Source organism: Electrona antarctica, assembly GCF_951216825.1.
Source record: "Electrona antarctica genome assembly, chromosome: 1".
Taxonomy (NCBI): Eukaryota; Metazoa; Chordata; class Actinopteri; order Myctophiformes; family Myctophidae; genus Electrona; species Electrona antarctica.
This window is the reverse complement of record NC_136806.1, coordinates 59,566,518-59,581,517: the sequence shown is the minus strand read 5'-3', so window position 1 is coordinate 59,581,517 and position 15,000 is coordinate 59,566,518. Positions and strand designations below refer to the sequence as shown.

At 45.8% G+C, this 15,000-nt stretch overlaps 1 protein-coding gene across 1 annotated transcript in view; it reads right to left on the bottom strand.

Moving 5' to 3' along the window:
* Positions 1-15,000, bottom strand: part of drp2 (dystrophin related protein 2) — a 201,813-nt gene that overhangs the window by 171,974 nt on the left and 14,839 nt on the right. The window contains exon 2 of the mRNA XM_079520405.1: positions 9,806-9,962. Within this exon, the coding sequence (XP_079376531.1) occupies positions 9,806-9,962 (157 nt within the window). The remainder of the gene's footprint in view (positions 1-9,805; positions 9,963-15,000) is intronic.

Sequence of the window (15,000 nt, the reverse complement as noted above, 5' to 3'; positions counted from 1 at the left end):
TTGCATTGGAGCTTTGTTCTGTTCGGGTGTCTCTATATATACCAACACAATTGGTCTGTTTGGCGGCGGGTCATTGCATGTAATTGCTATACGGGCTGGAGCCGGCGCACCTGACAAGCGGGTATAGGAGTAGGACGAAGGCTCTACACATACGTCCTCCCGGTGGGGTGAGTTAGCACGGAGCCTGCCAGAAGCGTAGAAAGCCTAGATTAACTTTAGTCTGGCAGCTTGACAACAGCGCCGTATAGCCTACGTTTCGGATTAAGAGTGTCTGCTGAATGCCTAAATTGTAATTGTTTTCTAGGCTTTATATTCTTTAATCCACGTTTTGATCGGATCGCATCGATAGCTGTCTCTCGGTGTAAAGTGTGACAGTGGCCGCGGCCATTTTTAAGATGCGCGCGCATCCACTTGCACTCTATATGGCCTGCATCTCCAAATCGGCACTAGTGAATGTCGTTTCTGGTGACAACAAGGTTTTTCAACGGCCGACAGCAGGCGCTGTGATACTCGCGGTCGGGTTTTTTCACCACCGACCGAGAGAACAACAACCGGTCAAAGACACCACACACACAGCATTATGTCGTCGTATAACATCCGGTTACGGATATTTGGCTCTTCAAAATAAGGGTTGAAGCTCGAAAGCGGAAAAACCTTGGCAATGCGCGATAAATACATGAATTAATGCTGCCGGGCAGTGGGTTAGTACTAGGATACGACAGCAGTGACAACAACACACAGAAATCAATTGGCAAGACAACTAAATTGGTGAGAAAAAGGGGTAAAGGAAAGTAAAAAGCGGAGGACACAGAGAAAGAGAGAAAGAGGGTGATGAAAGGAGAGCGGGGGGGGGGGGGGGGGGGGGGGGAAGCATGAAGTAGTGACACGGAGAGACTGTAGCATCGCAGCAGTTGGTATTGTATACGTCCTTTTGACCCATTTTGACCCGAGATCAGATTCTAAAAAATGTCTTCTACATCCTGACAGTTTTCTGAAAAAGCTATGTTTCTGTGTCAGTGGTTCTTCGATTTAAAAAAAATAGCAGACCTACAAGCTCGTAGCGCGCCACTCGGTGGCGCGCTATGAGCTTGTAGATCTGCTATTTTTCAATAGCTAAAGCGTAACATAATGCTAACACCAAAAGGGGTTAATTGGGTGGCTGATTTTATCGGAGGCAGGGTAAACCCCATCAGGCATGGGCAATAAGGAGAGCAAGGGAAGGCCTCCCAGTGTCAATACCAATACCCGTTCAGAGACGCTGCACAACGTGACAGCACGGGAAACCACAACGAACACTGCAGCACTGTGTGCTCATTTAACGCAACGCTAGGAAAGGAACACTCTGGATTTTGCAGCGAAGAACGGAAAGAGCACTCGGCCATGGTGACAGGACCAATTACCGCGTGCGTGCGTGCGTGCGTGCGTGCGTGCGTGCGTGCGTGCGTGCGTGCGTGCGTGCGTGCTTGCGTGTGTGTGTGTGTGTGTGTGACTGTATGTGTGTGTGCTTGTTTGTGTGCGTGCATGGGTTTGTGCACTGTATACAGTACAGTTCCAGATGGTGAGAAATATTTGAGAAGATTAGTAGGAAATGAGAAAAAACCCCAACATCTGCTAGAATCCCTGACAGGGAATCTCCAAAGTACTTGTTGGGGGAGGGGGGGAGGGGGTGAGGGGGGGGGGGTTGCTGAGGAAGAATGCAAACTGTGTGATTGTTTGTTGCTCTCAGTCTTATTTCAGCGCACGCACGCACGCACGCACGCACGCACGCACGCACGAACACTAGGGATGGAGAGCATTTATGCAGTTACAAATCACAATTCAGTTTTGTCATGATTCTTCCATTTAACTTTAGGTCTGGAAGATTAAAAGTAGAAATACCACAATGTGTGTGTGTGTGTGTGTGTGTGTGTGTGTGTGTGTGTGTGTGTGTGTGTGTGTGTGTGTGTGTGTGTGTGTGTGTGTGTGTGGGGGGGGGGGGGGTAGATAACTATCTACCATGCAGAGTCTAGATTAGGCCTGTCAGTCGATTAAAATATTTAATCGCGATTAATCGCATGATTGCCCATAGTTAAATCTAAATTTAGGCCAAATATTATATATGGGGCAGAGTCCAGGCTTAAACGTATGGAGGCGAATATGACAGAACTGCTGAAATTGCAAACGCGACTCGCGACAAGGATGACTGACCAAGAGGGTTGTTTGAGACAATAGAATATTCAAATATACAGGATCAAAGAGCGAGTGGAGGACAGCTGCGCTTCAATTATCATTTCCGTCAAGGCCTTATATACGCCCATGTCACACCAACAGCGTGATAACGCAGGCCCGTTCTGATTGAGCATTGACTTTCAATGTAAAATCTACGTCGATGAGCGTCTCAATATTTTTTTCAAGTGCGTTTGACTGCAACAAGCGTATAGCTTCAAAGTTGAAAAAACCTCGACATTAATCCATTGAGACCTGGAACGCATCCATGTCACGTTAGTGTTTAACCACATTAACCATTAACCCATTTTGGGGCGGGAACCCCTTTTGGTGTTTTAAACATTGTTATAATTTAGCTATTGAAAAATAGCAGATCTACAAGCTCATAGCGCGCCACCGAGTGGCGCGCTATGAACTTGTAGGTCTGCTATTTTTGAAAAATCGTTAAAATGTGCCTCAAATCTTTCCGAAAATTGTCATGATTTAGAAAACTTTTTTTTTTTAATTTCGACGTCAGGCCTGAATGGGTTAAAGAAGGTGTCTTAAAACAAGCCTGTCGTGCTAAGGAGGCGGAGGGAATAATACACGGAAGCTAAAAAAGGGTAAAAGGAAAGAGAGAAACATTGTATTCATGGCATTCAACAAAATGACTGATATTGTATCAGGGGGAAACACGGCTTCACAACCTGGTGGAGGTGGCAACAAAGGACTTATAGGCAGAGATTTGTTTGTGCTTAATCCATTCTGTACGGGAACCCCTTTTGGTGTTTCAATCATTATGTTATACTTTAGCTATTGAAAAATAGTGAAAATGTGGCGCAAATCTTTGAATATATATTCTTTCAGAGCCAACGTTTTTAACTCAAATCTTTGCTTCTGGGGGGGGGGGGGGTCCCTGGAACGACATATTTTCAGATGGGGGTCGGCGGCCAATTACATATAATCTTGGGGGTCCTTGACATGAAAATGTTTGAAAACGACTGACATGGAAACATGGGTTTTTCAGAAAACTGTCAGGATTTAGAAGGTATTTGTAGAATCGTTCCCAGGTCAAAATGGGTTAAACCCCCGGGGAAGTGAGGATTCAACGCTTGACCTGGCAGACAGCTAGGACCACAGGGAGGACAAGGATCTATCACAACCACACCAGGCTACAAGAAGAATGCATGCCCTCAGGAGAGAAAACGCGGCCATCTGAATCAAGTTACGTCCTTACCTAAGACCACACTGGGCGCTGGCGGACACCACCAGGAAAGACAAACACAGGTTTAACCTTTGTTTTTTGAGCCCGCTCTGTTCTCATGGGATGTTTAGGACTACTAAGAAACCAGCAAACTAAGAAAAGCAAACAACGTCACACTGATATTAAAGGACCACTTCACCACTTTTCAACTTCTCTTCCTACAGTATAATTGGTCCTATAATGTTTAGGATAAAATACCACAATTTTTTCCTACTCTGTCTGTGTCTCATAGGAGGGCTGTGGGCAGTTCAGAAACCCGTCCACCAGTGACATCATCGATGGTGAATCCAAGCTAATAGAAACGGCAGGCTTTCTTTTCCTGAAAAGTTGCAATGCAAAAGTTGAAGCCATCGTTCTCACGATAATAAAAATCTAAATATATATATATTTTTAAATCTGCCTAATGATGATGTCACTGGTGGACGGGTGTCCGAACTGCCCAAAGCCCTCCTATGAGACACAGACTGAGTAGGAAAAAATGGTGGTGTTTTATCATGAACATTAGTGAGGACCAATTATATGAAGAGATGTTGAAAAGTGGTGAAGTGGTCCTTTAAGAATCAGCATGCTGGGTCGGCACAAAATGAAGCCCTTCGCTCATAAAGATGCAATGGAAAAGTGTTCACTGCATTTACGTAAATAATGGGTTTGCCTAGTAAGAATTCAAACAGTGCATTTTGGTTTGGGGTATGCTACAGTATGTGATTTGTCAATTTACCTCAACGGCCCTCCACTATCGACAAGACAGTTTGTTAGTTATGTAATTTGTGGCACAGGTTATTGTAATAAAAAGGGGTGTCCAAACAACCGTGAACTTATAGGATCACTTCATATTATGTCAATGGGGTACTCAACCCAATAAAGAGAAGAGAGAGAGTCTGAAACTGTAAACTTTATACTAGAATGGGCTTTAAATGTGTTCTCGTCCTCATAAAAACAGTCACAGAAGAGAGAGTGGGCAATATTACATAATATAAGGAAGGGACCATTACAAAAGCTATACTGGCCTATACTCGGGAACAACGACGAGAGGAGGCTCCATCAGGCTATGGATTTGGGGACGTCAAATTGACGTAAGATCATTTGGTATTTATTCCATTGAGACCTGGAACGCATCCATGTCACGTTTAACCACATTAACCATTAACCCATTTTGGGGCGGGAACCCCTTTTGGTGTTTTAAACATTGTTATAATTTAGCTATTGAAAAATAGCAGATCTACAAGCTCATAGCGCGCCACCGAGTGGCGCGCTATGAACTTGTAGGTCTGCTATTTTTGAAAAATCGTTAAAATGTGCCTCAAATCTTTCCGAAAATTGTCATGATTTAGAAAACTTTTTTTTTTTTAATTTCGACGTCAGGCCTGAATGGGTTAAACAGCGTGAGCGCTGGGCATGACAATTGCATCGGTTGGAAAATAACATACACTAATTGCATGCTCCTTAGTGGCGTTGTGTGCCTGTAGATGAGGATGGTGCCCTGAGGGAGGACGGGCACGCACGCGCACACACACACACACACACACACACGCACACACCCGCGCGGCTCCACACTCCATTTACCCCTCATCCACTAATGTTATTTGACTCTTTACAAAAACAGAGCAGGTGGTGCTTCTTAATGCTTTTTTCATACTTGGTTGCGTGCACTGAAAATAGCTGATATGTGTATATGCTTGTAGATTGTCGACTATTTCCGGTGTGTGACAACAGCACACACACACCGCAAAGTATAAACCACCCTTAAGATTGATATTAAATAATTCATATTAGTACATCATTATGCAAACTGTGTTCAATACTCTTCTATCTGTGTGAGAGATGCTGTGTCATGTCCATGCTCTGAAGTCTGAACTATATTAAGAACACGAATGCCTATCATCCACTGACCGTTTCATCCAATGACCATGTACAGTTGGGTGCCACCGATATTGTCCCTTATTATTTGACCCATTTAGGCCTGACCTCAAAATTAAAACAAAAAATCCTTCTAAATCCTCCAGTTCTCTGAAATAAATATTTTCACGATTTTTCAAAAATAGCAGACCTACAAGCTCATAGCGCGCCACTCGGTGGCGCGCTATGAGCTTGTAGATCTGCTATTTTTCAATAGCTAAATTATAACATGTTTAAAACACCAAAAGGGGTTCCCGCCCAAAATGGGTTAACTGTCCTTTTGCGCAGATCACGCAAACCTCAGCAAAAAGAAAAGGACAATATCGATGGCCTCCAACTGTATGTTGTCTCAAGTCTCATCTGTTATGATGATTAAACACATTTGAGATTTGAGCCAATCAGCTTAAAGGCCAAAGGGATCGAGAGAACTACATGACATGAATATTTCTGTAAACATCTGACAACTGCATGTATATAAAGACTTTATAGGCAGCTCTCGAGAAAGAAGAAGGACTGGTGTGGGCGAGCGGAGTGAACATCACAGAGAGATAGATAGATAGATAGATGGTCTGGGACCACCTTTCCGGGGTCTTGGAATCTGTGCTATGGCTGTCACTGAATAAACAAAAGATGACCATACGGTATACTCCTTTCATGTCTGTCCCCATCTTTCTGCCCTGTGTTTCCTATCTCTCTCTACCCTCTTATCTCCTATTAAAAAATAAATAAAAGCATGAAGAAATTCCCCCCACCACCACCACCACCACCACCAAATCTTTCAGAAGAAAAAGGATTTCAGTGCAGCCACCTCCCTGACCTGAAGACACGCTGGGCCTTTTGGTATCGCTCTATCCAGGGTAGCTTTAATTGCGAACGCAGTGATTGTGAACGCAGTGAGCACTAACTATGAGACCTAGCAGAACATGTCTGTCTGTCTGTCTGTCTGTCTGTCTGTCTGTGTGTCTGTCTGTCTGTCTGTCTGTCTGTCTGTCTGTCTGTCTGTCTGTCTGTCACGCTGTAACACCACCTGCCCGCCACCAGAGGGCGCAGCTGTATCACACACAAAACACACACACACACACACAAAACTTAACTTAAAAAAAACTTAACTTAAAAAAAACTTAACTTAAAAAAAACTTAACTTAAAAAAAACTTTAAAAAAAGAAAAAACACACACACACACACACACACACACACACACACACACACACACACACACACACACACACACACACACGCACACACACACTAAAAAAGAACTTTAAAAAAAACGTAACTTAAAAAAAATCTTCAAAAACCCTTAAAAAAGTACGTAATTTATTCTAATTGTTGTTATTGCCATTTACGAGCTGCGTTCGCTTCCCTCGCTCGCGCGTCTTACTTGTGCAAAGGAGAGCCATTTTCTTCCCCATATATCTGTCCCATAGATAAGAGCCAGAGCATTACACAGTGCAATAAAGCTATTATTTTGATGGATAGCTGAACTGCAGCAGCCCGTGATCCAGCCACGTGCTAAACGAATGTAGTTAAATCCTTGTGTAGGAACGTAGGGGCTCTAATGCCCAGTCCTCTGTGTTACAACCTGGAGGCTTTGGATCAGAGAGTATCTCAGCTGAGGATCGTGACCCTCTAATGAGAGACTCATTAGAAGGTCACGATCCTCAGAAGAATCCTCCGAATAAAATCAGTAACCGGGAACTGTGGCAGCGAACAAGTCAACACCCGGTAGAGGAAGAAATCATCCAAAGGCGCTGGCGATGGATCGGCCACACTCTTCGCAAGCCTGCATCTAGCATCACAAGACATGCCCTGTTCTGGAACCCACAAGGGAGAAGGAAGAGGGGCAGACCACGAAACACCTGGCGCCGTGACCTGGATGCAGATGTGAAGAGATCTGGCCACACATGGGGACAGCTGGAGAAAATGGCCCAGGACCGGGATGTCTGGAGAGCTCTTGTTCGTGGCTATGCCCAAAGTTGGGCTATAGGCGTAAGTAAGTAAAGATCCTCAGCTGAGATACTCTCACAAGTTAGAGTAGAATGCAACCTATAGCAAAGTTAGCATATCAGATTGTGTGGAGTCCTCCTGGCTTTAGAAACATGGGTTCATGTGGCCGGAGGCTTTAGAAACATGGGTATCATGTGGCCGGAGGCTTTAGAAACATGGGTATCATGTGACCGGAGGCTTTAGAAACATGGGTATCATGTGACCGGAGGCTTTAGAAACATGGGTTCATGTGGCCGGAGGCTTTAGAAACATGGGTTCATGTGCACCGAGCGAGAGAACAACAACTGGTCAAGACACAGCATTTTGTCATTGTAACATGCGGTTACGGATATTTGGCTCTTCAAAATAAGTGTTACGCACGATAAAACCTTGGCAATGTGCGATTCAATGCTGGCGGCAAGACGGTGAGAAAAGGAGTTGACTTTTTGACAAATAAGGTCAGGCTGCTTATTTACCATCGCTCAGTAACAACATCATTTACTTCTGTTTTCAGTAGGGTACTGTGATGTGTGCGTGTGCGCATGCATGTGTGTGTGCATGTGCATGTGCATGTGCATGTGCATGTGCGTGCATGCGTGCGTGCGTGCGTGCGCATGCGTGCGTAGCGCTCACTTACATACAGTAGTTGGCAACATTTAAGTGTTGAAATGCACCTTAGCATTAAATAAATACTACAGACCAGGGTGAAACTGCAATCGATCATCTTGTCGTACAACTGTAAGTTAATCAAAAAGCTTATTTGCCCAGATGACTCTAATCTTTTAAACCGCACGATTGGACAGAACAGAACAGGTCCAAGGTTCCCGTTGGCTGCCACTATGTCTCCGAGCTATTGGTGTGACTAAGAATGCGGTCAACTGGATCGTTTAATAACAGGGAACAAAGTTAACTACAGTTGGAGGCCATCGATATTGTCCTTTTCTTTTTGCTGAGGTTTGCGTGATCTGCGCAAAAGGACAGTTAACCCATTTTGGGCGGGAACCCCTTTTGGTGTTTTAAACATTATGTTATAATTTAGCTATTGAAAAATAGCAGATCTAGGTCTGCTATTTTTTAAAAATCGTGAAAATATTTATTTCAGAAAACTGGAGGATTTATAAGGATTTTTTAAGATTTTGAGGTCAGGCCTAAATGGGTCAAATGATAAGGGACAATATCGATGGCCTCCAACTGTAGGTAGGCCACACATTTCACAGCAAAACACAAATACATTGCAACTAAATGGAATCACATTTACCGAATGTAGCGGGTATAATAACTGCACAGATATGTCATCTATAAAACAGTGGTTCCCCAGACGTTTCCATTAGAGGTCTTCGGGTAAAGCCCCGAGATGCGAAAATACCCAGGGTTCCGCCCCGACCCGCAGCGGGTCCGGTTCCGTTTACAAGAACTGACTGCAGGGTATATTTCAGAGCGGCTCCCGTTAGCGATTGGCTGTCCCAGCTGTCAATCATCCCCCTTTTTTCCTCCTCAGGCCATGCAGTGGGGAGCCTGCGTGTGTGCGTGTGTGTCTTGGTCACGTGACTTTAGTGAGGAAGTAGATGCTACTTACAAAACGACAACAAAAAGACGCCAGGGAAGTTATCTACATATCTATATCCATAAATGCACCATGTCTCTGTAGGTCTGTCTGTACGTGTGTACGGCTGTAATGTACGTGACTCGAGAACCGTTCGCCGACTTCAAATCCTACACACGCGTTCCACACCAGTGCAGTGCCCGGTGTCAAGTCGGTCGGACCCACGGTTGTTCAGAACCGCCACAAAAGGCCTCTCTCTGCCCGGGCTCTGGACAGGGCCCCCTGCCCAGGGTCCATATATGGAGCTGGCCTGTTCTGACATCACAACACTCCATATTTGGGCATGCCTGACACAGAACTCCATATATAGGAATAAAGGGGACACAGAGAGACAGATACAGAAATCTCCATATATGGGCATAAAAGGGACAGATGGGCGGAACGGGTACTCTGACACGGGTACAACGGGTATTGCATAGCCGGGGTGGGGCATGGACCTCCAACCTCCATCGTTACCGACTCGGTGCTCTACAGCCCGGGCACTAGTCTGGTATTATCGAGGGGCGCTATAGCCCCTCCTGTAACCCATTTAGGCCTGACCTCAAAATGTAAAAAAAAAAATCTTCTAAATCCTCCAGTTTTCCGAAATAAATATTTTCACGATTTTTCAAAAATAGCAGACCTACAAGCTCGTAGCGCGCCACTCGGTGGCGCGCTACGAGCTTGTAGATCTGCTATTTTTCAATAGCTAAATTATAACATAATGTTTAAAACACCAAAATGGGTTCCCGCCCAAAAATGGGATATACAGCTTTGGTGTCGATTCTGTCTGAACACAAACATTAAATGCCATTTGACAATGAAAGGAGAATTTACGTCATATGTGTCTGAGAGCATTCAATTGTATGTTTCGGGACAGCGATATTATATACCTGGTGAAACTCCCTCTGGTGCTGGACGGCTCCCACGTCGCCCCCTATGGGCAGCTGTTCCGACATCTCCTCGTCCTTGGCGGTCAGCCATTCTATGATCTCCTGCAGAGAGAGCTGTAGCTTCCCGCTGTTGTCAGAGAAGGCCTCCAGTCGCACCCTGCCAACACACGCACGCACACGCACACACGTGCACACACACACACACACACACACACACACACACACACACGCACACGTTAGCGCAGCCAACTACAAAAAAACCAAAACCTTGATTTCCCAACAAAGCAACAATGAAGTTGACATTTGACCACTGCCTCCCACAGCTCACGGTGTCGGGAAAAGAACCAGCTGTACAGCTCTTTCGACTTCAAAGTTGCTACAAAAGAAACGGATATACAGAAATGTCAAAAGGTGTTGTTGTCGGCCCAGGCGGTGGCGTAACCGTCTGGGCACCCGACTGGTAATCCAGTCGCAGTGTGCCGCGGGTTCGACTCCCGAGCCCGACACGGCCTTTACTGCATGTCTTCCCCCATCTCTCTCCCGTTTCCTGTCAGCCTACTGTCTGTCCCTTCAAAAACCAATAAAAGGCGTAAGCCGGGAAAAAAAAAGGTGTTGTTGTCTATTCGTTGAAATTAAAATGCAACACACAAGATATGGAATATTCTGTAATATGTCGAATCAATATTGTCTGTTTTAGCATTCCTTCAGTGAAGTGTGCATGGTCCACACGGTCCCTCTTAATAAAGCATATACATGTACACGTATATCGCCACATATACACAGCCTTGACAAATAATACATCAATCACGTGGAATTGCACTTCTGTATACAGTAGACACACGAGACAAGGTATAGACACTATACACATTTCTATCAGTGGCACAGCTTGGGATAGGCTGGACGCAGGGTGTGAAAATAACCCTCCCGCTTGCAATTACACACCGGCAACCAGCCCTGAAGCTCAAAATATCATTATTTTCCGCGCGCCATCATTTTGCCGGCGCACTGTCACAACACACGGAAAACAGGAGAGACATCCACAATAGCAGACAGCAAACATGGGAGAGATGATGAGAGCGGAACCCTTAAAGAGAGAGAAACGGAAAGATGCAAGTGTCTCGTTGATGTTCTCATTCGGAAGAGAACATGATACGACGACGAGGCCGACGACGGAATGAGTGTGAATTCACAAGCAGCAGAATAACAATGAGAACACGGGAAATAGATGCAACTTCGCCCTATTCTGTAAGAGTATAGTCTCTGGGAGAAAGAAAATAAGACAAATAGGTATATCAACGACGGCATTGAGTGGGCTGTTACAGAGAGAGACGACCAATAGTGTGATGACAGCACCGCTAAATAGCTCTCAGAGTTAACGGCAAAGCGCTGCTGACACAATGACTGAATCTAAATGTAGACAAGGGGGGACAATGAGAACCGACTCTCCAAACCAAACCACTGAGAAACAACAATGCACTGCAACGACCAGGAGAGGACGTCACTTGGCTCCGAGCCCAACCGGGCACAATTGACATGTCACGACCAGAGAGAGAGAGAGACTATGCCGGCAATAGGCCTATCTCACAGCCCGTTTTTCACGCCCACTTCCGGTAAATAGTGGTGACTTTAACATGGGCATTTACACGTTTTTTTCTCTGGAGAATCTAAGTACATTTTCTAATGTAAAAATGTGACAGACCAATATTATTATGAAGCAAACAAGATGGTAAATCAGGTCGAGCAGATAGAACAAACCTTACCTTGAGAAAACAAAAGTTGTAGACTTCTTAAATAACCTCTTTTAACATGTAGCGTCTATGGAGTGACGTCACGCTATCACCACTAACCCCGAAAGGGGGCGTATTTAGGGGGGCGGGGAAATTCTGTGAGATAGGCTTATTGAAAAAGAATTGAAGGGCAATTTCCTGTGTACAGAATAGAGGGGTTCCACAGATGAGTTCCGACGGGGCGGGGGGGGGGGGGGGGGGGGGGGGAGAGGGACTGCGTATCACTTCTGGGGTAGCCTGGAACTCACCTATGCTTTTTTATGGCATAGGCAGCTCCCGGCAGGATCAGCCGGGAGAAACTATGCGCAGCTGCGCGACATGAGACTAATTACTTAGAGCGACAGAGAGAGAGAGAGAGGAGTGTGTGTGTGTGTACATGTGTGCGTGTGTGTGTCAATTTAACAAAGGTGCAGACGATCAGAAATCAGCAGAGAGTGAGAGATGTTTGCGCTACTCTATGCCAAATTGAAGTGGACTCGGACCCAGACTTTTTTTTTCTCCCTGGAAAAAAAAAACGTCTGGGTTTCCGAGGCTACTTCTGGGGTGTGACACGGGTCAAAGAACTCTAGAGTGTTCATTTGACTCAGAGCGGAGCATAAATGGTCCGGTTTTGTAGCTGTGCGAGGAAGCGCACAAGGGAAGGGGGGGGGGAAAGGTGTGAGTTACCATTCAGGATAGATAGGGCTGTTGGTCCGTCAGTGTGTGGGAACCAGTGTGAAACAGAGCGTGCCGTCCCTCAGCCTTGTCGTCAGCCCTGCAGCTCGGCCAGCTGAGGTAATTGAAACACGGAGAGGAAGCAGTTTGCTTTGGGCCCACAGCACACCCCAGCACACTCCTTTAAGCCATTTAGGCCTGACGTCAACATTTTTAAAAATGTCTTCAAAATTCTGACAGTTTTCTGAAATACCTCATGTTTCTGTATCAGTGGTGCTCAATATTTCATGTCAAGGACCCCACAAATTATATGTAATTGGCTGTCGACCCCCATCTGAAAATATGTTGTTCCAGGGACCTCCCCAGAAGCAAAGATTTGAGTAAAAAACTCGCTCTGAAAGAATATATTCAGGCACATTTTCACAAATTTTCAAAAATAGCAGACCTACAAGCTCGTAGCGCACGCTATGAGCTTGTAGATCTGCTATTTTTCAATAGCTAAAGCATAACATAATGCTTAGTTAAAACACCAAAAGGGGTTCCCGCCCGAGATGGGTTAAGAGTTGTGTGTGCAAAGGTACACACACAAACCTTAGGGGAAGCTGAGAAATTAAAGCTAAGCCAAACAGCCCGTAGAAGATATAAGACACCTGTGGTCGTGTGTGTGTGAGACATCTCATTCTCCGTTCGTGTGGCTTGTGTGTGTGGTTGTCGGAGGGTTTCGACAACTTGGGATGCCCGCGCCCAAAGACGAGGCAGAAAAGGCTGGGCAAAGTGTGCCATCTCTGCTGCCCTATATATGGCGGAGCTGCCACTGCTTGTGCCCATTGGGATGCTGAGTGACATGTGTGTTGTGAAAAGGAAGGGATGTCCGCACACTGTTTCGACCCTTGTGGGTCTTCGTCAGGTATGATACCTGACGAAGACCCACAAGGATCTGAAACGTTATTCTGTACATAGGACGTCTGGAAACGTCTTAGGGACTCGAACCGAGGGGTGCTCCGACGTCCTCACACGTCCTAGCGCATCCTCAATGATACGGGGCGAGATAAGAATATTCTGAATTTTTTCCTTTTTTTTATTTGTCAGTTCGCCTTTCGGCTACCGTATGCTACACTCTAGGCAATTGTTAGCTTACCGTTGACTTAGCCGTTAGCGCGGCGGAAAGAATGACTCGTCTCTCCTAATCCAGGGCGCTCTCCGTGGTGTTGAACGGATCGATATACTGGCGCTTCATTTCTGCTCCTCATCCGTCTCTCCCGCAAAATATAAACGCTTTTTGGATCATATATCGTATAAATTAAAACGATCGCAATGTAAGCTAGCTATGTAAAGTAAACTTTTTTTAGTGGATTGTTTCTGGGTCGTGGGTTTCCGAGTAAAAGCGGCCATGTCTTTTTTCTATTTTGAAGGAATCCCAGCAACGGTTGTGTTAATAAAGAATTTTCCTGGGAGCAGAGAAACAGTGTGCGGACAATCCCTTCCTTTTCATTGTACGTATATTTTTGACCGGCACCTGTAGAATTTCTGGAGATGTGCTTCCTGTTGCATCCTATCTGACATGTGTGTCGTATGGACATGAGGACATATCCATGAGTTTGTGAATGTAACATTTACTGCAACCTACAATATGTGTGTCCCTGTATGCTTTCCCTGTGTGTGTGGACAATGGACATAAATAAAGTGTTAAACTGCGTGCGTGCGTGCGTGCGTGTGTGCGTGCGTATCACTTGAACCAATACAGTACACGGTCAACCTCCCCTTACACACAACACAACACACATACTGTAGTACACAGTCAGGGTGGACGGAGGGGGTACATCTCAGGTCATCCATCACCGGATCACACAGGCAGCTTCACGGGGGGAAAGCTTCGAAAGGCTGCAAATCATATGCCGCGCACGCACACACACACACACACACACACACACACACACACACACACACACACACACACACACACACACACACACACACACACACACACACACACACACACACACACACACACACACACACACACACACACACACACACACACACACACACACACGCTCGTTCATGCACTTGCACTACCTCCACTGCTACCATAACACAGCAGCAGCCATAGGGAGACAAATAGAGCACCTGTAATGGTATCATGGACACATGGTGATGGGTTGCTGCCAACAATAAGCTCCTGCCTTCCCAGGCTGATATGATATGGGGGACATGAAGCCAGCCCAGGACAGTAGTACAGTATAGGAGACATTTCACACACACAACCACGCATACTGTACGCTCGCACGCACACGCAAAATAGCATGCACGTGATGCACCCAATTACTTTTTTTTTTACTAAATGTTTTATCCCACAATTTTGTAACCCATTTTTTCACCCAGTGTCAATTATCTAATGTAATCCTGGGCGCTACACTTCCTCTGCCAACCTGGGGGGGCAGCGGACTGACCTCATGCTTCCTTCTATGCATGAGGAGTCCAAGCTGCTTCTTTTCACCTGACAGGGGAGAGTTTCCCCGGCTGGACATCGCGTGGAAGGAACACGTTATTCCGACCAGTTCCTTTCCCCTCCATCAGGCGCCCCGGCTGGCCAGGGGGAGGTAGTTTAGAGACCAGGATTACGGCATGTTTTTGTGAGGGTATCTACCCTAGGGGACACGGGGAGAACATGCAAACTCCACACAGAAAGGCCCTTTCGCCAACCACGCCTCGGGTATGGGCACTGATGACGCGGAGGAGGGAACACGCCCCCAG